General features: G+C 38.8%; 1 protein-coding gene across 2 annotated transcripts; it reads right to left on the reverse strand.

Moving 5' to 3' along the window:
* Positions 1–1,089: 1,089 nt before the first annotated feature.
* Positions 1,090–26,706, reverse strand: RNF13 (ring finger protein 13). 2 transcript variants are annotated; one of them, XM_030456008.1, is made up of 10 exons: positions 26,596–26,706; positions 23,089–23,216; positions 20,365–20,445; positions 19,187–19,312; positions 15,829–15,916; positions 13,985–14,075; positions 11,855–11,960; positions 10,425–10,518; positions 4,651–4,731; positions 1,090–2,887 (listed from the first exon to the last, which is right to left on the reverse strand). In XM_030456008.1, exons 2-10 carry the CDS (start codon positions 23,200–23,202, stop codon positions 2,523–2,525), a joined length of 1,146 nt encoding a protein of 381 aa, XP_030311868.1. In that variant the 5' UTR covers positions 23,203–23,216; positions 26,596–26,706; the 3' UTR covers positions 1,090–2,522. The 2 variants fall into 2 exon arrangements, with proteins under 2 accessions (XP_030311868.1, XP_030311867.1); XM_030456007.1 differs by having other exon boundaries at positions 26,600–26,679.
* Between the last annotated feature and the right edge of the window lie 249 nt (positions 26,707–26,955).

Genomic DNA, 26,955 nt, shown 5'->3' on the forward strand with positions numbered 1-26,955 from the left:
ACAGAAGAGGCTTCAAAGGGCCCTTTTTTTTTTTTTTTTTTTTTTTTTTTTTAGGATAGTTTTCAAGTTTTCAAACTTGGTAAGATAATTCACTACTGAATGAATGGTTTCACTTCCTTATTTCATTCTGTCCCCAGTGACTCTTAAGACTGCGTGGCACACCCTGGAAGGTGATGAGCAGAGTACCAGGGCTTTACAAGTTTTATCCCAAATGTCCATCTTGTGGTAACTGCCCCTGTTACAGAGAGATTATATGCTTCAGAGTCCCATGATATACTTTTAACTTTAGACACTAATTACAAGCACTTTCTAGAATTGATTTTTTTTCAACTAGGCAATCAAATCTGAACCTCCTTAAAGTACCTATGTCCTATTGCTGAAACAAGCTCAAGACTGAAGCTGGATCAGATAAGCAAAACAAAAAAACCCTGTCAGCTGTTCAAGGTGCATGGAGAGCAAACTGCTGATTTGTGTGAATAATGTGGTAGGTCATAGTCCAAAGAAAAATCCATATTTATCTTTCCCTGTGGGTTGGGACAGGCCATACCTTTTGAGACAGAAAATTTATCCAGCCAGTTTTAACATAATACACAAGATCTACTTAGAAATGCTAAGAGAATAAAGTGCTTTTCCTTTTCTGAACTTTCATTCTAACTGGAAATGGCAAAAGGCAAGTAAATTGCATCTGTGACACCAGGGAGGTATGGCAGGGGGTATGGCTGTATGCCCAGGGACTGCTGGTAGCAGTGGTCTGAAGACACATCATTCTTCCATTATTATCCTCCTTTAACATGCCTCTGTTACCCCTTCTGAAAAATAAACTCTCTGCGCTTTGCCAGTCCTGGGGAATTGATTTCCCTTGCCAGGCTGGAGCAGGGAGGGTGCAGCTGCAGGGTGTGTGAGGTAACAACAAAGGGAAAGGCCTCACCTGCTGCTGCCTCCACCCCGGGATCGCCCTTTGCTGCCAACCGAACACAGGCTCAGGGGCTGCAGTTCCAGAGGTGCTGGCAGGAGGGCAAAAGAAACAAAAAGATCACTCTGCTCTTCCTTCCCTCTCTGTACATGTAATCCAAATCCAAAATTACAAAATCCAAATTTTATCAAAATTACAAAATCCAAATTTATTACATGTAAATCCACATTATGTGTACAGACCTAGACCGATCCAAACTTCTCCTCAAACTCAAAGTTAGGTTACATACAAAACGTTAATTTTCCAAAGTCTTTCTGCATGTAGTGCTTATCAGGGCAATACTCTGTCCTGGGACACACAGCACAACATGGGTTGATGTTTACCAAGGGATATCAGCAAGCTGATGTTCTGGATATTCAAAAATATTTTAACCTTAGTAGTAAAAACAGAAGAGTACACAATGAATTGAAGCAAAAGATCAATAAAATCCTTTTGATATTTAAAGTGGAAAACATTATTTATTAACATTCTTTCAAGCTTTCCTTATTCAAGGCCATATAAAAAAATCTCTGCATTTTGATTATATGCTATGTTTTTACTTTCTACATAGTTACAGAGGTATTATATAGCATTTGCTGTTTTCATGATACACTGGTAAGTACTGAGTTCTGTTAAACAGTTATAAGCACTTGTTTCCAAATCAGGTATTTGAAAAGATTTTTTTTTCTATATACATACTTTAGCAGACTAATGCAGCATAAAATGCTCTTGAGTAAGAGGTATACGAGTTGAGGATCAATAGAATACTTACCTAAATTATTTCTCTATGTGGAACAAAACCTCTGTTTTGGTCACACACACCCCTCCCCAACTTCCCCTTCATCACTGCGAATCAATCTGCATCAAATAGCAGGCAGGGGTAAGTGATGTGCTTCTGGTGGATCTTACCTTGTGGATTGCTCAAAACTGAACATAAAGTCTAAGTTTCCCTATTCTAGGAATTGCTCAATGGAACTGCTTAAACTCAGCTACTGTGGCAAACTCCACGAGACAAGTTAGACTCACTGCTTTGAGACAGAAGTGGAATTTCCTTTGCCTTGTTTTGATATACCAGCATACAGAATATTGATCCGTTCTACATTTTTCTTTCAGTAGTGGTGACAGTTTTTAGAAGTCTATAGAAACATGCAAATACTTTTTTTTTCTTGGGCTTAAGGGGTAACACATACCATACATGTAATAAATATTGCTATCAGTATGACCCAGTCATAGCTACAAAATGGAGAAAAAATTACTTCCAGATCCCATGTCAACAACATACATTTAGAGTCTGTGTGATACTTCTATTGATATAAACTATTAACATTATTTATTAGCATAGTGAAGTCCGGTTAGACTGTTCATTTTGAGACGACAGATGTGTGACTGAATACCTGAATCAAAAATAAAACTATCTGCAACGATTTAACCATAGTACTACTACATGAACTGCTGCTCCTACTGAAGAAACCAAATGGATTACAGATTAAAATATATTCCCTACGTAAAGGTTTGTAAAGTATAGCCTTAAGAATTCTTTTTGTTCATACACTATTCATTATTAGTAGTCTTAAACAGTATTTGCCACTCTGTACTCCCTTTCATCACTGGGCTGTAGTTGAACCACTACACTTTCTTCATTCACTCCATTTTCTGCATCGCTGCTATCAATATTGTCATTGTCATCTTCCTCATATTCTGAGGACTCAGTCATGTTCTGATGGGAATGAGATTCTGACAAAGCCCCAAATGACTGAGTACTAACTGAGGCTAGTGGTCTAAGCAAAGGAGTATTTTCAGATACTTCATTCTCTTCTTGACTACTGTCTGTTTCAGAGTCAGAGTCCCCCTGAGAAGGAACCACTTTCTGCTTACACACAGGACATGTTTTTTTTGTTTTTGTCAGCCATGGGTCCACACACTTGCAGTGATAAGCTGTTAGAAAACAAAACAGAAGCACGCTGTTACCTGAGTGAGAAGGACAAGGAAACCTGCTAAGCTAGTAACGTTTAGTAACAAAGGATTTTAGAATCTAATTCACACAGAATTTTGGTCAAGTTTGTTGGGATGTAGGTTGTCTATTCTTACGTACAAGACAGCTAATAGATTAGGATCCTGGACATATGGATATATGCAATAAATACCCATTTCCTGTACTGAATGAATGTGAGAGTAATCTTGCAATGGGCCATAACTGACAAATAAACTTTAAAAACTTATGGAATTATAACATCCTGCAGCAAACATGGCCACCATCATTATCCTCATAAAGCATCTAACCTCCACCCATATGTACAAGTTATTAAATAAAACTACCATATGATTTTTGCAGATTTTAAATTAGGTCCACAGTTAGCAGCGCAACTATACTGGCCTTGCTTAAAAAAAAGTGTTTGAAAGTGTCTTACAATATTAATAACTTACCTCTGGTTACTAACAGGGGCTCCTGTCTGGCAAAGAGCTAAGTATTTACACAGGAAGCACCGTTTGTTTTGTACCTGCTCAAGCATATTAGCAGTATGTTCTCCACCTGAAGTGATGCTGGTGGGTTTGGGTTTTGTTTTGTTTTTGAGGGGATTAATTTGCTCTTTTTTGTTTTGTTGGTTTGTTGTTTTTTTTTTTAATTTATCAGTGATATTTGATGCTGGTGGTCAGGTTTTGTTAACTTTGCAGTCCCCAGGCTGCAACAGATGCTGTGGATCTGTTCTCTCTCTTCTGAGAACTCAGGTTTGTCAGCCTGTTCAGAAATTGTTTTTTACGGCTGATGATCCACAAAGCTCAGTCTGTCCCCTGCTGTGTTTGCTATGGATGTCAGGCTGTCACATCAGTTGCCTCTTTTTTAAAGTCTTTTAGTAATGTGGTATTTGCTGTTGCAGTGCCTGGTCAGAGCAGAAATCTAATAAAATGCTGGGTAAAATTGCACCCAGCCAGGATGGCTGTGGTATGGTTAATGGACTGGAAGGTAGAGAGAGGGGCTTAAGATAGGATGGATGAACCCCATCTTTCTTGATAAATTTTACACAGCTTGTATTAAAAAAAAAAGTTTGAATTTAGAGACACTCCTGGGCCCAGCCCTCTTCCCCATTTCTACAAATAAGTTCTTAAAATACTTCTTGTACTTGCATGCAGTTAAGAGCAGTCTTGTCTCGTGGACAGATATGTTACTTCTTTCACTGGGCTGCATTTGAGAAAGACTGTACAGTCAGTGCACAGCTTGTCACAGTAAAATATTCCAATAATTTTTGTAATGACATCATCAGCTTCCCAGTGCAGTCAAGGCAGTGGACTCTATGGCTTCAGGCTACTGGACAGACTACATCCCTTCATCCAAGTTTCTACATCAGCAGTGGCTGAATTATGTTTTATAGTATAATGGTTTTGGAAAAAGTGAAATCCTTTTTTTTAAGCTAAAAAGCCACTCTGAAATGTATTTCCCTATTAAATACAGACATTTAGAGAACAATGTCAAGTTCAGATTTTCTTTTGTGTGCATATCCAAAGAAAAACAAGAAGTGGGAACACTAGCCCTTTTTCCTCTTATAAAAAGAGGGTAAGTGTTCACTCTTTTCTCAGTTTGTATACACACTTCTGCATATTAGCAAAAACAAAATTTATAAATTAATCAATAAACATTCACTGTGGATTTTAGACATCGTGTTTTAGGGAGATGTTTTAATACAAAAAATACAGCTGCTTACCATGAGAACAAGGAAGGATTCTGAGCTTGTCTCCATCCTCATATTCATCCAGGCAAATGGCACATACATCATATTCATCTCCTGCAGCACACAATTGAGAATCAGATTGACTTTAAAGGATTTGTAAGCAATCTCTCCAAACATATGCATACAGGGTCTCTTGGTTACTTTCACAGGTTGAAGAAACCATTAACCTTCTCTGTCCACGCAAGAGGCAGGTTCCCTGAAGCTGTAATACTCTGCTAGCTACAGCTATTTATCTATTCTACTGTAATATTCCTCCCTTTATTAGGAATATAATCCCACTCACTTTCCCTTCAGTTTAATAAAGATGTTTTAAATTGTGTTTAAGCTGATTTTGGTAAATAAGAAATATGGCACATCTTACCTGTGCGGACTTTAGTATAGCATTCAGTAAAGTTCTATGTATGAAAGGACTGTTCCTGATCCAGGAAGATTTGCAAGGATTAGTAGAGGGAGCTGAATAAATGGAAGTTGCTAGTGGTGGGAGATTTCATCAGTTATCAACAACTGAGAAGAAACAGTGTACTGGTTGATCAGTTTGGTTGTTCCTAATGGAATACAACTAGGAAGAAGGAAAAATGCAAGACTAGGAAGCATCAAGAGCAGTCCTTCCAGAAGTGGTAAGTATTGCTCAGGAGTCTGTAATGTGGCCACTCATATCTTCAAAAGATTAGTTCAAACAGAAACAATATTAAGACCACACAACACAAAAACTATCATGCAAGGGAAAAAACAAAACAAAACAAAAAAACAGCCTGAGAATTTAAATCCAACAATCTGAGGGATGAAAGGGGATTCAACATTCTCTATAAAAGCCCAGAGGAGCAATACCATAAGGATAGGGAAGAGTGAGAAGCTGAAAGTGGAGTGGGGAAAGAGCCATCATCTGACCAGGAATTGTAGGACTGGAAATGAAAACTTGCCCACTGGAGCAGTGATCTTCTGAACTACGCTTTCAGGACCATCATGGAACTAATGGTAAAGGGCCAAACTTCCCTCCTTCCCCAGACCTAATTCTAGGTCATGCCTTTGATACATGACAGGGTCCTTCTCGCTCTTTGGGTCTCCCACTTTGACATGAGCTGGGTTGTGTATCTCCTCAGCTCTGTCAAGGCTGGAAAAGTTCTGGCCATGCACACAAAGCCACTGTATCTGCACAAGTTGGTGGACACTTCTTTCATATACCTCTTGCAGCTTACACATATCCAGTGCTGCTGCTCACTATTTCCAGAGGGTGCATCTTCTGGGAAGCCACCATCACCACACAGAGCTGAGCCACACTGCTGCCCAGTACTGCACTGTCTCTCCACAAGCAGAAGCTTGAGGGCTCTAAGCTCTCCTGACCATGAGGCTTCTTTAGATGCCCAAGCTACAGCTTACCACCAAAAAAATGAAGCCTTCCCAAGCCCACCTCTACCTCAGGAACCCCTCCCTGTGGCCAGGGGAGACCCCAGGCTCCCATCACTTGACCAGCACATGCCCTGCTGAGGGACTGGATGGTTACAGGGTCAAGTGATCCCACGGGTGTCAGTACATCCCATCATAAGGGCAGTCATCTGCTCAACACATGCTGCTAGGGCGCCAGGGCTGCACCCCGGGTGGCCTCAAAGAACTATGTCACTCTCTGTAGATTTTTCCAAGGGCTTCCGTGGTGGCACAGAAGGTATGTGAAATGTGGTTCATGTTATTTTTGTTAAGACATATTATTCAAGATAAAGGCTAAGATGATGACTACCAGTGGAAAGTAATACCATTCTAATTTGGGATTTCAGAAAATAAGCACAGTGGACAGGAGAACTACTTACAAAGTTTTCCTGATAGTTACTACACAACAACAGAAAAAAAAGGAAAACAAAGTAAAAAATTCCTTGGGCAGGTAGGAAAAGCCACAGAGATTCAATGCGAGTCTATTTCTGCCTGACCTGCATCACTGAAGTACAAGTTTCCATCTAATGTATCACAGTGCATTCCAGCTACAGCGTTTTACAAAAATTACTTCCTCTTTTGCTATGACATTGCTCTCTCTTGTTTCTATTAAACCATGTTTATGGACCATTTATAATCAGCACTTTATTATCATATTCAAAACAGAAAATTAACATTAACCTTGACAGTAAGTACTGTCAAGGACATCGTATCTCAGAGAAGAAACGAGCACTCAAATAATACTGTGAGTGGTTTTCACTCCACTACTGGTTCAAGATACATAAGTCTTGAAAGCTGACAGCCCACTGCTCACCCACCCCTTGCTGCACCATCAGCTGCCACCAGCCCTCAGCAGCTTCAGCTGCACCCACACTCCATCTGCTGCCCTCACCATGCACATGATTTACTGCTATGTCCCTGACTCTTGCTCTCATCATGGCTTGGGGCAGGCAGGAAAGCCCATGGAGCAAGGAGGAAGAGGGACACTAGAGCTCCTCAGCACTGAGACCTGCAGGATTTCCCTGTGAATCCTGGAGCACCCTGACTGGTCTCCAAGACAGTGTGCTCTCCATGACCATATGCCCATATGCCACGTTTAATTTTTAAATGGGACACTTCACAGATAATCCTTTCTCAAATACCTATGACTGTATTTCAGAAGCTGGCTCAGAACCACCAAAAATCTGGGGAAAAATACAAAGTATGGGAACTGTTGCAAGATAAGGTATCTTACTTAAAAAGTATATGAAAAATCTTTAATTAGAAAAGTTACTTTCTAACTACTTGATACATACAAATAAGAAAAAGAAACACAGAATTACCCATCCACACATCTCACACAGCTGTACATCTATGAACAATGAAAAATGCAAAAATAAATCCACCATGACTTTGGTAGACCTTATGACTTGTTTTCTGTATTAGACCTCAACAGTACAGTGCAGTCAGGCAGATGGGTCAGTAATGAGCAGTAACTAGATCAGTTATAATCCCATTTGCAGGGAAAAAAAAATTTTAAAAAAATTTAAAAAAAACAATTTAGGGGTACTTCAGGGCTTTTTTACATGTGTACATAAAGCATTTCAAAGCTGAACACCTAAAGTTCTTCTTTCACATTAAACACCTAACCAAACAACTCCATTTTTAGAAGTCTTGTGGATGTAGCAACTCCCAAATTCTAGATAATTTAATAATGTATCTAACCACTCACAGCCTAACTTTCAATGCTCAATGAACAAAACATTGCTTTGTTCATGTTTACTTTTTTAATAATATGCTCATACCTCTCTTTCTTTTGCAGAATTCTATCTTCATTAATTTATGGTATTTCCTTTTCTTCAGGAGCAATAAGTTTAATTGCAGTGAAGATCTATAAATATTTTCAGTCTTGGCCTAGATTCTCTTTTAAAGTTAAGCTACCTTGGAAATAAGCTACCTTGGAAATAATATTATATAATCCCGAAAATAAATTCTATTATAAATACCAATACACAGAATTTCTAACCTGTATTTTTTCTAAGTTGTTAATTCTTCACAACATTTAGATTTGCCAATGATCAAATTACAGGCAAATTAAATGGATTTGTCTTCTTTGCTGTGTTCACTTTTGCTATAAAGACAGCATGGAAAACTCACATCAGTGTTGTATGACCAAAATGTAATTTGTAAGGAACCACCACAAAAACTGCCCTCAAACACCTCCAGCATATGAACAGATTTTGATACAGTGTACGTTGGGTTCTGTGGAATTACGGAATTATTCAAAGGTGAGTCTTGCTAGTTAGGACTTTGCAAAGACAATCAACACCCTGTCTTTTGTTCTCACATTCTGTAGTCATCACAGAAATGCTAAGTGCTTCGTCTAAAACCTACAGAAGTTAGTAAAAAATTCCTGTGTTACAGTGGCACTTAACTCAAACCCTATTTAAAGATGTTTCCTGGTATTTCCTGTGTTAACAGCTCTTTAGGTCTGTCAGTGCAACCACTCCAGCCAAGCAATCATTGCCTGCCTATCAACCTATTAAATTAGAGAAGTCCACTAAAGCCAGCTTTCCCCTAAAAACCCTTTCCTGTACAGCAAAACCCTCATCAGGCAGGGATCCATGGCACAAGAAAGAGTGCAAGAGAGAAACAAACCAGTACCTGGTGTCTGAGCTTCGGTATTTGACTGGCATTTCCACCCATTTCAGTATTAACAGATTTTTAAGAATATGCTGGAGACAAAACCAAGTCCAGCATGTCTAAAAAAAACCAGGATGATAGTCCCCAGGAGCTGCTTTTACCTGTCCTTCCAAGGGAAAAGGTAAGATTGCTCTGATAGAGCATCAAGAAGACTGAAGTGAATGTATTTCACAGCAGTGCCTTGTGAAAACCTGTCTTTCACAAACAAGGCAACATACTGCAGGGACAGGGCCAAATTGTCATTTCAGTGAAAGGACTTAAAGGAATCATATCATAGCAACAGAACCACATGGAAACTGAAATCAGTTGAAAAAGTAAGCTTTTTGTCTTGTTTTTCATAATCCACTGAACACAGTGAGAAACTGGACATTTACAGCCAGGTTTGCTTTAGTATGACTGAGCTCCAAACAATTCATATCATGTAAGACAGCAAAACGGGAGAGGAAGAGAATGAGGGAAGCAACAAGATATCTTCATTCACTGGCTACTTGGTCATCTAATTCTGAGATAAGTTATTACAGATGAACACAACTGAAAAAGACATCTACTTCAAGCAACTTTTCCTTTGCAGATTTCTCTTTAAAGTACAAAATTTACTTAGTTTTTTATTCTAATTAGATTTCATAGGAAAGCAGTAAGAGGAAACAAAACTAATATTAATTTTATTGTTGTAAGGTAGTTTTTCATATTTAATTTTTAATCCATACCCAATAGGTCACTATAACAAGGTTCAGTTGGCTCTGCAGAGGAAAACACTTCTATTTTTTTCCTATGAAGGTGCACTAACACTGCACAAAACCTGTATCCCTTCAAACCAAACATCTGCTGTGCACAAAGTTGAGAGCAATGTCATTAATAATGCAGGCTGGCTTTATCAAGGGCAAAGAGCATGTGAGCCTATCCTTGTGTCTGGGTATATCCCCTGACATGGTCTTTGTGCCTTGTCAAAGACATTCTTTGCTGACATGTGTTGTATAGCAATCCATCACCTCAATGAAGTAATGTTTACACCTTCTCTTACCTTGCAACAGCTTGTATGAATGAACAATCAGATGATAAAATGGTAATATAATTTTAAAAATTAAAATTGAGAAGTAGCAGATTTTTTTCTCCTTCTAAAGAACAGACTACGAAACAGAAGGGCTTAAGGCAGCTTTCTATTTCATGGAATAAAATTACTTATTCCACCTCTGTCAAAGCAGATAAATTATACTCACAAGGCAGTTTTGATTTTATAATCTCTACAATGTCAGGAAACTTACCTACCACTAGTATTTACCGGTTTCCAGACATATAATGGAAACAACGCACCACAGTGGCTGGCTGTTGTGGTCACTGTTAGTGAGACCACAACAAGGAGGTTGGGGAATTTCTGTACAATTTTGTGGCATATTAAACAACATTTTAATTCTCACCCACAATGTGCACATAGTGTCTGCTCTGTGTCCACTACAGAAATGCTGGAACTCCTCTCTTTCAGCAAGAACAGGGTCAGGTCAAACTATCCATGTGCTTTCACACTGCACTCTGTTTATTTCAAGTGTACTCAGAATTAACCTCAAAACTACAAAGTCTCTCAATTTTGAGGTTTTGGTGTAAAAATAATGGGATCTAACAAGTTAGACACATAATTATTCACTTGCCTTTCTTAAATTTATGAACAGGAAGTTTCTTAAGCTGATCCTTCCTAAGCCGATTCCTTCTTGCTCTGTGTCTGTCTTGCACAAATTTTGTGATCTAGAAACAGACAGAAGTAAGACAGCATGAACAGTAAGTTAAAACAATAAAAGTTTTTATTTATGAGTCTTCACAGTAGGTTAGTCAAAAGGGAACCCCAGCTCAACCTGAATCACCTCTTCCCTTGCCTGGACTCAAGGATGAAGCTAAAGATGTTCCTGATGACCACTGAAGGGCACTTGTAACTGAAAACAAACAAGGTGGTTTTGGAAAGACAAAAAGAAATTCATTTCCATACTACATAAAATAATGGCCATTTCTGCAATCATTTATGGAGGCCCATGTAGAGTGGGACAAATCATTTCAGAGCAAAACACAATTCATTAAGTTTGACTGGGTTTGCTCACAGTTTTAACTCATTACAGCTGTTAGAGGATTATTCCCATGATCATTAGGACCATTTTCAGAGTGTCCAGAAAACTGCTATTCTCCTAGTAAGGGAAATATCTGAATTCTAAGGAGATCTGGCCTTGCAGTGGGAATACCTTGTGCTTTACACATAACTCCAGTTCCTTGCTAAATGATTGGTGCAAATCAATCTGTAATTAAGTTCATTTTTTTGACCTGATGATGACATGCAACTTAACATTGCCTAAAACCAAAAGCAGCTTAAGTGGAGAAAACCTCTGAAGCAAAAGATAAAGAAATCTTTTATCAACTGAAGAAACAGTTGATGCACTACTTGACTTCTATCAAAACGTCTAATAATAAATTGGTCAGAGATCAGCAGAAATTCTGAAAAGTGAGATGCTAAGTATTCTGAAATAATACATCGCTATAATATAGTTGTGCTGGTTTACCTTTTATAGGACACACGTGCCCAACTGAGCACCTTTATGGCTAATGTATGTGCTGTGAGATACATGCTATATGCTGTAACAAGTTCTGAGCTTGCTGACTGATTACTGTATCTCCAGCAAAAGCCAGTGAAACTGGTTTTGGTACTTAGGAACTGTGGGACCAACGTTTATTAAGCAATGCAAATTGGTAAGGTGTGACAGTGCACCGGAGCACAAGGACAGCTCATTCTCTGTGGGGTGAAAAAGCAAGCACTTGTGCAGTGGAAGAGCAGCAGTGATGACAATTTTGTCAGTACTTGTATGTCAGATACAATATCCTAAGGGCTTCTGATACTCCTTGGCTAAAATTCTGCATCTGTTTATTTTTCTGAGAAAATACCAGATAACAGGTAAGCAGGGTACAGACATGTACAGCACACAAAGCTTTCACAGCTCCTTTTCTGCATCCCCTTGTTAACTCCAGGAAGTGCTAGGGTTAGAACAACAAACAAATGACTTGTTTGAAAGAAAAAACATTATCATAAGAAGGAACTTACCATAAATATGACAATGAGGATAAGACAGATCCCTACTATTATTAGGAAAGGGATTAAGTAGTACTCCAAAGGAAGACTGAACTCTGGAATTAACACAACATGACCACTGTGGGGAGAAAAAGATAACAGTTTCTAAATATGATGGGATTTAATGAACAATGAATTAAAACCATGGAAAAATTCCACTAAAATAAAACGTTATCACTAAACACACTAAATTACTGCCTATCTGTGCACAACAATATAAATTTAGCCAACATCAACGTAACATAAAGCCATTCAAATAAAAAGATAAAGTAACATTTCTTAGAATATTTTGAGTTAAAACTACTTATTGACTTCAACCATAAATAAATCTAAAGCTATCAGGAAAACAATCTCATAACTACTTTGATAGCAGAATGAAAAAAATATGATTATGAAGAGATACTGTGAAATCACTCATATTTACAGCAGCATTTTAAGTTACATGGGAGGTTTACTTTCAAATCACAAAGCATGGTAAAGCATGCCCCCTTTGTCCTCAGAAGAGTCAATAAACTACAGTAAGAGTCTTTCTAGACAACTTGATATGGATGCTGTAAACTTGGTATCTGAATATTAGAACTTACTAAGAAAGTAAATTCTCATTCTTCTTCTGTTGGCACACTCAGTCAAGAATACCCCAGAAGGTACAGTGTACAAAAGCACTGATACTTCTCTAACCTCTGCTCATGTGGAGCCACTTAGCAAGTAGTTTCATCAGCAAGGCTTCTACCTAAGAAAGACACAATCTAGTTCTTCTGATTATTTTAGTTAAATGGTATCAGCAAGAACTGAAGAAGCAATATCATTAAGCTAAAAACACAAAACACACTTCCTTTCCATCCTGTTTAAGGTACATATTTTAACTATCTTGTTGTCACAGTGCTTTTCTTTTAAAACTGAAAAGCAGAACGGAAGCAATGAAAAACTGATCATACATCCTGTTAGAATCATCTTAAATGCATCCTGCAGACTCTTCTAGCATAGGGAGTTCTGACTTGTGGTAGAAATATTGTTAAAGGATGATGCAAAAGGCCAAGTTCAATGGCCTTACACTATGAAGGCCTCTGTACTCAAAAAGATAACCAGGTTTATTCACTTTGTACACTCCTGAACAAGGAACATGGTAGGGAGCACCAGAGAAATCAATAATCCCATTTTTCTACATCTTTTGCAGAGCAGAAATGCACTTGAAGTAAATCAGAGTTAAAATACTGGTACTCTTTAAACAGATAATAATTTAAATTGAAACTATAAAACAATGAAATTATACATGTCAGTACTTGTATGGATACCTAAGGATAGAATAAAAAAGGCAGATTAAGATACACAGTTCAGTCTTTACTTGTAAGTAGCTTCATGACTGCATTACCTCCAATGTGTGTTAAAATTATTTTTTTTGAAGACCAGCATCTGACTTCAATGGGAACTGACATATGTTTAACGTTGTATGAAAGGAGTAACATTTGACAAATGCATGGTAGGAAAGCAGGAAAGAAATAGCAGGAAAGCAACTTATCTTCATTTTTAAGATGCTTTCTGTCCATTGCTCTCAGGCACAAGGTTCACCTGGAATACCCACAGCCTCTGTCATCACATCTAAGCCGGATGCAGAGGGCCAGGTGTAAGTACATGTTAGTTGACAGTGTGAGAGCTGGTCAGAAGGCAAGAAAAAGCAAGATGGGACCATCTGACCCTCTTCCATTTAGTTTCATTTCTGATCAGGCCAGAGCAAATTTCTGAGAGTGCTGTTTGTGGTGTCAGCCCTAAAGGCACTATTTTCATGTTGGGATTGATCTGTTGTACAGAGTGGATATTGTGTACAGAGATAGAAAAACTTTTTTACTATGAGGGTGACAAGGCACTAGAACAGGCTGCCCAGGGAAGTTGTGGAGTCCCCTTCTCTGGAGATATTCAAAACCCACTTGGATGCAATCCTGTGCAATGTGCCTATAGTATGCTGCACAACAGCAGAAATATGGAAAAAAGTAAAAAGGCATGAGAATTTTAAATAAAATGTTCAAATCCTATTTTAAATCCATAAATACTAAAAAGAGGCTATGACTGAATGCAAGGAGTAGCAGAGCTGTCTGTGAGGTAACTTACCCCTTCTCGTAAGTAAACTCGTCTTTAAGAGAATTAGCTGATGTCTCACCAATAAAGACAGAAGGAATGTCAATCTTCTTTAAAACCTCAACTGCATCAAAACAGCAGGAAGACAAAACTATTATTAGACTGTCGTTCTGTGGGCACTCTTAAGATGCAAGACTTGAATATAACGAGACTGTCACAACATGAGGACGTATTTTAAACATAATGACATGTAGACTGATGCACGTTACATCTTTGCATAACAAGCAGTATCATTTTTCCTACCAAGTATCTAGAGACTTTATTTCAGATAGAGAAATAAGAATTCTTAACGAACTACTTAAAGGGAGCATAAATCCAAAACATTTTCACAAAAAAGAGAGGCACATCAAATTAAATTTCACCAGAACATCATTCTCACTGAGAGACTTTAGCAACTCACACAGCTTTACTGATTTCCACAATTTCTAGCAACTTACATGATTTTGTGATCTAGTACTGTAAATTTTAACTTATCTTTTTTCCCCTCCTTTTCACCTTAAAGATAAATGAACATACTGGAAACAGAATAAAGAAGAGAACAAGCAAATCCCACATCTTTATTTCAGTCTCAAGAAACCAGATGAAACTGTCTCCCTATTCTCTACTCAAGAATGAAGGCAATAATAAGCTCAAAAGATGGAGCCCAAATAAAAAATTATTGAAAGATAAATTCCATATTCTAGATTACCATCTCTTCTGCTTCACTTTATATGGATTTGCTCCTCTGACTTATGCTTCACATTTAAGGGTCAAAAGTTTAGCCAGTATCAAAGCACTCAAGTTTTGTAAGGCAAAAGGAAACACAGCTTATGCCACCTCCCACTACCCAAGTCTGCATTTGTTGTGCAGTTATCCTATGTTCTTATGAGTGACACCTGAAAATAAGATTTGAATGGGTTGGGAATTTATTAAAACCACTTTCATATAGCTTTCTGGATTACTCAGCTGCCATTTAGTTTGCTGAATGTTCATTTCCTAATTTATTCAATGGTGTATGCACTTGGAAAGACTTTCTTTGTTCTCATTCCATGTGGAGCAAGCTCAAAAACCGGACAAAATCAATGCCACAGAGACATACATAATAGCACTACAGAAAAAAAACACAACATACTATAAAACCAACCCAACATTTTGGCTAGATTACAAGATGTTCTGAACATATTCACTCCATGAAAGGTTAAAAATGGGAACAGCTGGCATCAGAATCAATCAGAAAATGGCACAGTGGTCTCTACACATTCCTTTTCCAACTGAAAAAATGTACATGTAATATGTATTCACATGAAACTAAATTCCCATTGCCAAAGGAAAAGTGTACACAATAGTGTAGCCACAAAATGAAACCAGTAGCAAATATTAAAGAGTCATATTTTGAAGCTGGATTTCCTTCCTAGAGAGTAAAGTATTTTCACTTTTCCTGTATCTCTACATAATTAACAACAGCAGTTTTCCTCACTGGTCGTATAAACCTATCTAATAAATTTATCCTTGCAGCCCAGAAGAGTTGACCTAAAACTTAAATGAAAAAAATTATCAGAGTATATGCAAATTAAACATCACAAAAAATACACAAATATGCATATATATTCTTATATGAACACCCATTTTAAATGTTAACAGTGGGAGGATTTCTTGGGGTATATTATTGCTGGGGTTTCTTTGTTGTTTTTGTTATTCTGGTTTGGAGCAAGGTTGGTGGTAATTTGTTTGTTTGTTTTTGGAGAGTTTATTGTAAATCCTTCATACTGATTTTAATACTGTACACTCTAGTGGGTGATATGATTTTCAAACAGGAGAGAAGTGATACCTGTACTTACTGTCGTTGGATCCCATGCTTATGAGGTCATCCGAATCAACATTGTGAACTATAGCTGCCTTGTATCCAGCTTTCTGTGCATTTAAAACCTGCATTTAAAGTCATACAAAGTAAGATTAGTTTTAAAAAAAGAAGTTTCCCTAGGTCAAGCTTGAAATACAAAAACTTAAGAGCCTGCTGCACAACAGGAGAAATATGCAAAAAAGTAAGAAGGCGTGAGAATTTTAAATAAAATGTTCAAAAGGGAGACAAGGAAAGGATTCAGAGCACTGGTCATCTCCATATCTGAGGCTGTGACACAGAATGGCAGTAACGGCATCACCAGAAGTAACACACATCACATTACCAAGTTGTTGTAACTGAAGAAACTTCACTTTGTGGTTTGAGCTTAAGGTTCCCTGGTTATCACAGGTTCTTAAATTTCATATCCATATAAATGTGCTATGGTAATTGGTGGAAGTTCCAATGCAGCATCTTTTTTTTTTCTATTTGCCTTTGTCTTTTTGTCTTATTTCTTTAACATCACACCCTGAACAGGTGTTTACTGACTCTTTGTTACACATGGAAATATGTCCTTCATGTAAATAATATACATTACTTAAGAAAATGTTCTAGTTCCTTACACACTTTTGCCAGTTATTTAAGACACAGTCCCTTTGTTTAAATATTGGATTACAAAATGATGGTGTTCCTGTAAAACCACACACCAATAAGCCTACAAGACAGGCAGGTGTCACAGGGCTGGAGTCAAGAGTGAGGTGAACAGTCACAGCCACACACCTCCTGCCCCAGCACCAACCACTGGGCACAGGCTGGCAACACCATCCAAGGCAAAAAGCAGCAGCAGCCTCAGCAATTCCATTGTGAAACTGCAACTTCATGAACTTCACTACCACTTTTAAGATGAGTGTAAGCAGGATGGTACAGCTTCAGGAAGTGGTTTCTTGTTGCACAGTTACTTAAAGCTATGAGTAAATGATTCTCAACTCTTCACTCAGATATTCCAAACAGCAGAACATTACTGGAAAATGCAGACACCATGAGAAATCCCAGTGTTCAAAAGAAAAAAAAAATTAAAAAATTGAAAATCAGTTTTAGATGTAAACATAAGTGCACAGCTGGGGGTTTGGCCATATCACTACAGAAAATATCCACAGTGCATAAATAAAATGATGTAATGTTTAATAACGCATTTGCTGGCTTTTGTGCCTAAAGAGGTAGTTTTAATACAGGGAGGTATCATCTACTTAAATGAAGTACTATGCCTAAGCATTCTGTTTTTCCACATGGAGCACAATTTTACACAATTTTTTTTAGCTTTGTAATTGTGCAGGAGTTGAAATCACAGCAATGCCTTCTCTGGATGAGTCCATTCCCACACTGGTCAACAGCATGAACAGCAGTAAAAATCATTAATAAGAAGTGAGGAGACATTCCAGAAGGCTCTGAACTGCCTCCACTTATTCCCAGTCTTAAACTTTCTCCTACTGCAACATAATTTCTCCTGTGTAGGAAACCACACACTGCTGAGAGAGATGGAAGAAGAGATGGCTTATGGCCTAGTAAAGGTTCATACACAGTCAAATCAAGGAACAGCTATTCACCTGCATTTGCAGCTTTCTATGTAGAACAGAAGGAGAGATGGGACCCTAAAATAAACTGCAGGTTTTCCTAAAACAACTTACATGCTGCTTCCAAGAGGAAACTTCAGGGCAAAATGCTGTAGTATGAATGAAACTACATAATGCAACATTACAACAGTATTAATAGCATAACACAAAGGTGAATTCACTGGCCAGTTAGTTCATAATACTCATGTTCACCTCAGAACTTCAGATTCACTTTCTACCTTACTCTTTGTCTAATAAGAAAGAGGAGATCCACTTTTTCATGGATACTGTATGAAATATAAAACATAGCAAAAAATGCTTATGTACAGGCTAGTGGGACTTCATCCTTAAAGAACTGAGCATAGAAATCCCACAATGACACTGAACAACGCTTGCATTTTCTGCAAGGTATACTCATTGACTGTGTGTGGCAAATCAAGATGTATAAAATTAAAATACAAGACTTCACATTTACCAAGTTGAAAGCTATGTGGAAAAGCAACTCTGTAAGAGTCAGGCAGGCAGATGTGCAGAACTGCTTTTCCACAGAGGTTTCCGAAGCTACTCAAAATCTCAGAATTCTGTGACCAGCAAGAAAGATGTGATTTTTCTTATTTAGCACCAGAGTAAAAATGCTGAAAGGCCCAGTCCTGTATTTCTGATTAAAAACATATTCCACTAGAAATTTTCAGACCTGCTCATTTAACAGCATTTTCAGCATTAATGCTGACCAATCAACTTAGAGGCAGCAATTAAGAGAATCCAAGAGGAATTGAAAAATTTCCCCTCTTTTCCACACATTCACACCAAATGACAGGATTCAGGGAACAAAATATGTGACATTCCTGAGTTTGATGTGAAGGTAGATAACACAGTCAGGCTGCCTCTACAGTTGGAATCTACAGTCTGAGTAGAACTGACATGTTTAACCACAACACCACACAACTGAATATGCCACACAGCAGGTGACACAGCTGGATCTCCTCCTAGTTCACACAAGTCGCCAACAAATTTAAGAGCCCTGCTTTCCTTATGACATCCTTTGCTGCCCCATATGTCAGGGTCATTTTCAAGAAAAGCATATATTCCAGCCAAACACAAATAATGCTAGTTTAGTATCTGTAATATAACACAGAGAATACTCCACTCCAGCTGCAGGTAAAAACTTTGATAATATATACACTTTAAAATGTAGCACCAAGCTGTTGTACTCATTTTAAAATATTCTAATTCTGTACATGAGTGTTTCTGCCCAATGTCTGCACTGTCTTCTCTCCTCATCAACCAACTGTGACACTTTCATTGCTCCTGGGGTCTCAGTGTGAGGGTGAGCCACAAGAAGATGATGCAGCTACTAAACAAATAATGCCAGGAAAGTCATTTGCAGATTTTGGGTGCATCCTGGTTTGAGGAATAGGATGCTTTTATGTTATCTCCATTCCCTAAGCCCCCCTGGGACTCCTGGCAAAAAGTGTCTAACTGGCAAGAAAAGCTCATCTAGCTACTGAATACTTTCTATTATAAAACAGCTGAATCCATCATCTTCATTTGCCATGCAAGCTGGCTCACAAGCAGGTAATCTTAAACTGTACTACAATACTGCTTTATTTGCCTGTACACAACAAAATCCCCCCCTTCACAACACTATCTAGCCTGCTGTTTGCTATAGATATTTTTCTGAAGCAACAGGAAATTCTTTAAGAACTTGGAATAAAGAAGGGGAAAAAAATTCAAAAACTGAGATCTTACCTTGACATCAAAGTTGCACTCAAGCCTTCGAATCAACACAATAAAAGCACCCGAGGAGTTGTCCCTCAGTGGAGGCGGAGCTATAGGCTCACAGGCATTCTCTGGTTTTGAATTTATTAGAAATCCCTGCAAAACAGGAACAGGAGTTTCAAAAGAGCTGGCTGTCAAAAATAAGGAAATAAAACTACACGTTTTCATACAATAGACAAACAAATTCTTATTTTCAACCCAGTTCTTTATCATAGCAAGATTTCAGCTATATCCCCATTTAGATTCATTTTAATATCTGTATGCCTTATGTCACAACAACCTTAGTGAAGACACAGTGCTATCAAACAGTTGAAAAGGTTACAATCAAAGCTCCTTACATCTATTTCTGATGTGTTAAATGGGCTCACTACTTGGGCAAATCACTTAATCACCCTGTTTCTCAATATAGTCAGTAAACAACTGCACATCTTTAACACTACCTCTCCCCACCAGAACACCCACTGGGCTATGAGGGCTACTGCAGAACTGCAGACCCTGAGCAACTCCGTTCAGTTGCTTAAGAAATTCAAGAAGGGAAGCAAACTGACAGCAGTTCCTGTACTTTCCCAAGAAAATGAGCTACAGGTCCTTTCACAGCACTCTTAATGTGGGCCACCTGCACAGAAGATAATCCCTCCTGCCTGTCCAAGGGAAAGCCTGTGAAAGGGCTCACCAGTATACAACCCTTCAGAGACAAATTCTCCATATCTTTTTTTAAACAATAAATCAAGACAAAATTCAGAAAGGCATCCACTGACACCAGTGCAAGGTAATTAACATCACAGATTAGTACTGACTCCAACTTCAGAGGAAACAATGGTACACCAAGCTTACTTTCTTAGATTCTAATCGTTCAGCTAATTTATTATTTATTTATTGCAAATGTTCAGCAAATTCTCTCATATACAAAAGGTCAAATTATCAAAATTTTCTTCGTGGGAAAGGAAGCTCATATTCACAGGCAACAGTTCATATCAGATCACTTGTTTTGCTTGAGCAGTAGGTAAATGAGTTCTGTGTTTATTTTTCTCCAGCACTATATTCATTTAACTTCTGTCTTTTTCAGTTTACACAAAAAGTGTTCAGCAGATACAATCCTCTCTATATATATATATTCAGGATATGAATATATATGAGTATTTTTTTACCTTCAGGCCTTCTGCTGGCAACCTGTAGCCAAACCTAGCAGGCAGATCATCAAAGGTCTGGGTTCCATTTTCAAGGTTATACTAAGAAATAAAGTTCAAAGAAAATTCAGTTTTGCGAGAAGAGAGAAACAGATAACAAAGTGTAAATAGATATAAACAACACTTCATATTTTTTAGATCAAATTTTTTACGCAACATAGGGCACCTTGTAACCATGCCAGTAAAATTACAAAATTGCTTTTCTCACCAGTCTTTCACTCACATGACATCATCTTTTTTTATCTACTTTACAAAACAAGGAAGTAAGTAACAGATCTTTCATTAAATTACATGCATATTAGATCTTTCTTTCTACTGTCTACAGTTCAAATAGTATCATATTTAGAAGAGAATCTACAAACAATCAAAAAAAGGGAAAATCTGAAAAGCTGGGGTTTTGGGGTGTGAGGATTTTTTTTTGGATGGTGGTGTTCTTGCTTCTTTGCTTCGAATTCACTTGGGGTACAGGGAAGAATAGCTTTTAACAGTTAGTTCACTGCATGCAAAGAACAGTTGCCACAAGTTATCCCTTCTCAATTCCCTGCTACCTATTCAGTTAATAGCTGAAAACCATTTCAACAGGCTTGTTTTATACTCTGAGCTTTCATTTCCAAACAAGGAATAGCACAAAGACCTTAAATCCACAGAAGCTTTGCTTCCCCTTTACTCATTCATCTTAACCAATGCAACAAGTGCAGACTCTGGGTATGCTAGATTTTTTCATTGAAAGTAAAAATAATAGTTTCTGCAAAGGTTGTGAATTTACATTCAGTGAATGCAATCAGTCAGTAAATTTTATTAAATAGTTTAGATACTAGAAACATTTGTGTATTCGTTGCATCATCCAGGATGCTGGACTGTCATACACAACAGTCCACTAAGGATCCTGTTTATTTCAGAGGGACATTCCCTAATAGCTAGACTTAGACAGGGGAACACCAACTATAGTTTAAAGAAAAACACTTCCAACATTTATCTTAAGTCTTGCAAAGGAGCTTCCTTCCCACAGATTTTAATAAAATGGAGAGGTAGGAATGGAGCTAAATTTCAAGGAAGCATTTTTGTTCTGTGTAGTCAGTCTGCTCCATACAGCCTCTCCTGATCTTTCATTCTTAAGCCAGGAGTCAAGACACAAACCTACTTATTTTTATCCCTTGTTTAAAAAACAAGCAATCATGCTTCTTATACACACAAATGTACTTTATACAAACAGAATACTCCATTTGAGACTGCAAGGATGCAAGAATGCAGACAGATAAGAACAAACCCTAAATCAGTAGAGAAAAGAACCCAAAACTTCAGCCAGAGGTTTGCTCCACAAACAGGAAATCACTAAACCAAGGAATCTTTTAAAGTTATAAACTATCTGTATGCCTTCAACTTCATGTGACACAGTGTGCAAACATTCCACCTTCTGAGTACCTCAAGCTTTCACTGGCTCCTGTTCACAGCAAAGTTTTAATAAGTGTCTAGTTCATCTCTTCATTTCCCACTTCAAATATACTCTAAGAATAGATCTGTAACTTCCACATATACAAGCAAAAGACACTTCATTTTTAGATTGAATTATTTTAGAATACTGCAGATTGAAGCTTAAATAGATGAAATAAAACTAAACTTTAAAATTGCATTTTTTCTTTTTTTTAGGTTGGTAAGTTGTTTTGTTTATCTTTTTTAAGGGAAGAAGTAACAAGAATGAAAATTAGGGTTTTTATGAAAAGAGGAAGGATGGGCTTGGTGAGAAAGAAAAGGGAAATCAGGTTTACAGTAAAAAAGCCAGTTTAAAACAGAATGGAGACGACAGTTCCATAAAACAGCAACTAGCTATTTGCATTAATTGTTTCTTAAAATACTTACCTACAGAAAATAGGATAGTAACAACAAAGACCCAGATAACATAATTCAGTATTCATCAATCCCACGTTACCACCAACTTTTAAGCATCTTTATTTTAACATGGAACTTCAAGGGTTTTTCACTCTGTTCTCCTAAACTGATTGACAAGTTGTTAACAAATTTCCTGGGTATCCCTGTTACTAGCAGAGAACAGAGATAACAGTACTTAGGCTGAATTATTAAGCTCTATCCTGCAAACTTTCTCCATAAAACTACACAACATATAAAACTCTAATAAAAAGCAAAAACTTTTGCCACTAATCCTATGTTAATTTACTAGGCTGATCATTTAAATTTTACACACCCAGAATTATTAACAATAGAAGAGATAATCAGTTATTTTAAAAAATATCTAGGTGTGACATACACAAAACTCTGCTGAAAAGGCCTCCAGCACACATATAAATGCTACTAGCCATGGAAGGTTGTATGTACTTACTTATAGCTATCCTAAAAACAGCATCTACGACCAAAACTTAAAATGTTGCTTAAGTGCAATAATCATAGCATTCTTTTAACCAGTTAGAAGAGGCTGGAAGATATCTGGTAAAATTGGACTTTTTAAATGACTAAGGGAATTAAGTGCTTTCACTGTCACGGCATCTGAGCACATATCATCTGTAAGCTCATTTGAAAACATAATTTTTATTTTTAAAACCTAAACTCAAGGTATTTCCATTCAAAAAATCTGCTGTAGCATTTACTGTACTACCTGATTTACTGAGCAGTTTAAAATAAGATTCCATTTAATAAGAGATTTCATCTATGTAGAAAAAACATTGTACTTACTGCTAAAATATCTGCCTCCACAGGTAGAAGATTCAGGAAAGCAAATAACTGAACAGTCAAAATAGTGTATATCTGAGTGGCAGACAACATCAGCATTCCTATTGACAACAGCATATTTTATTTAATACCTGCAACAACAAAAAAAACCAGTCAGGGCATTGAGCAAATCTTTTCCACTGTCACTTTACTGGGCTCTACTGGTCAGTTAAAATTTTTTTTCTGAAGAGGTATGAAAAATGTCATTCTACATTTACTTTTAGAGGCAAGTAATCTTTATTTTAAATTACTGTTTTAGAGAGATAAGTCCCCTTTAGAACTCCAAATTCAAAATTCCCACACATTCAATTAAAAAAATGACACAGTACATCTGCCCCTTCAGAGCACAAAGCAAGCACCAGCTCCATGCTGCCCTGAGCATGAAATCTAACCACTCCTTTGCTAAATCCAAAAGCATTGCTTGGTCTAGAGATGGATGGCTAAGTCTCTCTCACGATGCTTCAGGTCTCACAATAAAATATTACTTGAAATTACATACAATAGTGGCAACACAAAACAACAGCAAATAAACCAGATAAAATATTGCTGTACTAGTTAAAATAATTTGGGGACAAGTTGTAGAAGTAGATGGTACATGCTTAATAATAAGATTATCAGAACACCTGCACCTCCTCTAATTTCTTTTATTGGAGGAGTTAAAAGTACCTCACAAATAATTACAACTCTATTAGCTCACCTAAATTGTTTGTATGACTGTTGGAAACCTCCAAATTGAGGCTTCTTAATGAAATGGTTCCTTGTGGATTTGTCTTTATTTGATTGTAGATAGTTAATTCTGAAAATTTTAAGTTTGTTGACTTAATCAAGACATCTCAGCCAGAACCACTATATTCTCTTTTGGAACCAAGAAACACAAAGGAACTGCTCTCTACCTGTCCTGTGCCTCACAGGTTTTTAAGCAGAGAAGATTGATCCCAGATCCTCAACATTAATTGAGGCAAATACTGAAGAGTCAGATTTGATTTAAACTGATGCTATCAGGAAGGCAATGAAATTTCATTATTACTAACTGAGGAAACAGCTGATATTTTTATTAGCAGTTCTCTTGATCCTGACTTGGTCATTCGGATGTATGATGCTTTGCAAAACTTTCAGCTGGCTAGCAGAGCAGAAGTTGCAGCCACAGGAACCTGCAACCCATTACGAAATACATGAATTTTTATTTCTAAATTAAGATTTACCAGTTTCTCTCATCAGAGAGAAATGCCCCAGCAAAAATCATGTGAGTGGCACTGGAAGAGCACAAAAAAGTTGTTCAGTACAGTAATTTTTACTACAACTGAAGCACTAGTACTCATGAAGCTATCACAGCATTTTTACCAATGCAGTAAACTCAGCACATTTCTTACAACACCGAGGAAACATTAAAATAGTACTGAGCATGATTAGAAAATACCAGAATTAAAGTTGTCCTAGCAAGGAGCATGTATGTACAGTGCAGTCTTCTCTGTCAAACAATTACATACTTACCAACTCCTCTGGGCTCAAGAACTACTGCCTCAAATATAAGAAAAAAAGCCTTACAGTTCCTAAAATTCCATGGCTTTTGATTGTTTGAGGTAGCTTATAGCATCCAGAAATAAAGGTATATGTAATTAAAGACTACACTGTAAACCACACAAAAGAAGTTGAACTTGACTCTGCATTTATCTTCATCACTTTGCACCTGATTTTCCAGTGTCTACAGATAGTTTTCCTAAAGTAACCTCAGGGACTTTTGAGTCAGTTTCTAAACTCCCACTCCCCATCCTAGAACTCAAAAAACAAACCAAGCCTGAGGAGCTACATCCCTCCCCTGCACAGATCAGCAGGTCAGAGATGAGGAGGTGAAAGGGAGGAGTGTGCCACATCACAGCACACCCAGGAGCAAGGAGACAACCACCAGGGCAATGCACTGGCTGGGAACATCAGACGCAGCACTGCCCCTGAAAATAAAGCAGCTGTAGTGCTGGGGAATGTGCAACAGAACACACACCCTTATTACTCCTTCCAAGAGAAGGATAAAATGTCCCTTCTCACTCGAAGACAAGGATGGCTAAACAGGCTCAGCACCAGAACTGGCAACACACAGATACATCTACCTGCCACGCCAGGCACCAGGAACCTGGGCTGCCTCTTACCACATGAGCTGTAATTTGTGTATTAATAGCAGGGGGTTAAAAAACACACACTGTTCTTAACACCAGGACACGGACTCCAGACCAGAACAGGCAACTCATGTGGAAAATGTTCTTCTGGATACAGTCCGTGTCCTGCCAGAAATACCAGTTTCACATTTACCAATGTGAACAAGCCCTGGAAGCACATCTGGGACATTTGAAGTTGAGAAGAAATTACAAGGCTTGGGACACAGAAAAGACAACTCAGAGCTTTTGGCAACCACCCACAAACAAAGCTCCACAAAGCACAGATCAAATTTTCAGAAATTTGTATCTCAATCAACTCAAAATGCATTTTGCTGCAGAGGACAACACAAAGCAGTCCTCGTCCACATGGTTGTGCTTATGTTTCAAACCACCCAAAAAAACAAGCTCTTTCGTTCCAATGGTAAAAAACTATCCTGCATATCTGCATCAAACAAACTTAAATGCTACTTTACTGCTACTTGTAGCATTCTTACAACACTCACATGCATTTATACAATCTTATAGCAATCACAAAAATCATATGAATTTTTTTTCTGTCACAAACTCAGCGAAAACATTCAAAATATTTGGGTAGATTGGGCTGCACCTTCTAAACCCACACAAGCAGAGGGTAAACAGCCACTATCCTGATAATATCAACAATTTTTACACACACCCCAAAAGCCCCAATGTCTTCGACTTTCTACATTCTGGTGTCATGACCGACCTGAATCTGCATCTAAGATCTATTCTCAGAACTGAAAGAGTACTGCAGGCACAGTTCAGTGTTCAGACCTGGTCAGATGCAGGAACTACTCCTCTCAACTCGTTTTCGTATTTTTACTGGCAATTCGGGTGTCAGCCAGAGTCCACGCTGGTCACTATCTTCCAAGCATAACCAGTATCTCAGCGCACAAACAGCCTCAAAGGAACCACACACCAGGCATTCGTGAAATGCCAGAGCCAAGGTTTAGCGCTTATCAACCTAGAAGCGATGCTCGGGGAGCGCTTCAGCGCCCTCCGTTCTCCTCCCCTCCCTCCCACCGAGCCAGATCACCACGGAGCCCAAAAGGAAAGAGAAGCGCTAGGGTGACGGCCGCTCCAGCCGAGTACCCCGCGGCAGGCCCGGCCGCGGCCCCGCCTGAGCCCACGGACGGGTGACCGGGCCCCGCCTCACCGCTCCAAGGGTGGAGGCAAATAGGCGCTGCGCAATGGGGCGCAGGGCCTACGAACTCCTAAACCGCCGCGAAGCCAGGGCGCCCGACAACAGGGACGAAGCCTGCGTGGAGCCGGCGCCCACGCCCCCCGCCGCGGCGGCCCTCACCTGCGGGCCCGGCGCAGGGCCCGGCGCGGGGAGCCGAAGGCCGCGCCTAGGCCGACGCCATGGCGCCCTCCGTCCGCTTGCGGCCGCGACGGAAGTCCCGCCCCCCCGCCGCGCCGCACGAGGCGTGAGCGGCAGGCAGGCCATTGGTCGCCGCAGCTGCCATTCAGCCACCGGAGCGTGACGCGGGGCGGGATCAGCCGGTGAGTGGCGGCGGCAACCTCCGCATCGGCCCCGCCCCCCTCTGGGAGGGGAACGCGAAGAGGGCGGGGCAGTAGGGGGCGTGGCCTCCTCAGTCGCCTCAGCCCGGCTCGAGCCCCCCGAGGCCGCCTCAGCCTCCGGCTTTTTCCCGCCTTTCGCCGC

The sequence above is a fragment of the Calypte anna genome, chromosome 9, assembly GCF_003957555.1.
Source record: "Calypte anna isolate BGI_N300 chromosome 9, bCalAnn1_v1.p, whole genome shotgun sequence".
In the NCBI taxonomy this organism is placed as follows: Eukaryota; Metazoa; Chordata; class Aves; order Apodiformes; family Trochilidae; genus Calypte; species Calypte anna.

Excerpts from the sequence above, each read along its gene's own strand:
- RNF13 (XM_030456008.1), bottom strand. The coding sequence starts at position 23,202 with ATGCTGTTGTCAATAGGAATGCTGATGTTGTCTGCCACTCAGATATAC. Across the intron at positions 4,732-10,424 it reads TGTTCATAAATTTAAGAAAG|GAGATGAATATGATGTATGT; the intron begins GCAAGTGAATAA and ends TGTGTGCTGCAG. Across the intron at positions 2,888-4,650 it reads AATCCTTCCTTGTTCTCATG|CTTATCACTGCAAGTGTGTG; the intron begins GTAAGCAGCTGT and ends GTTTTCTAACAG.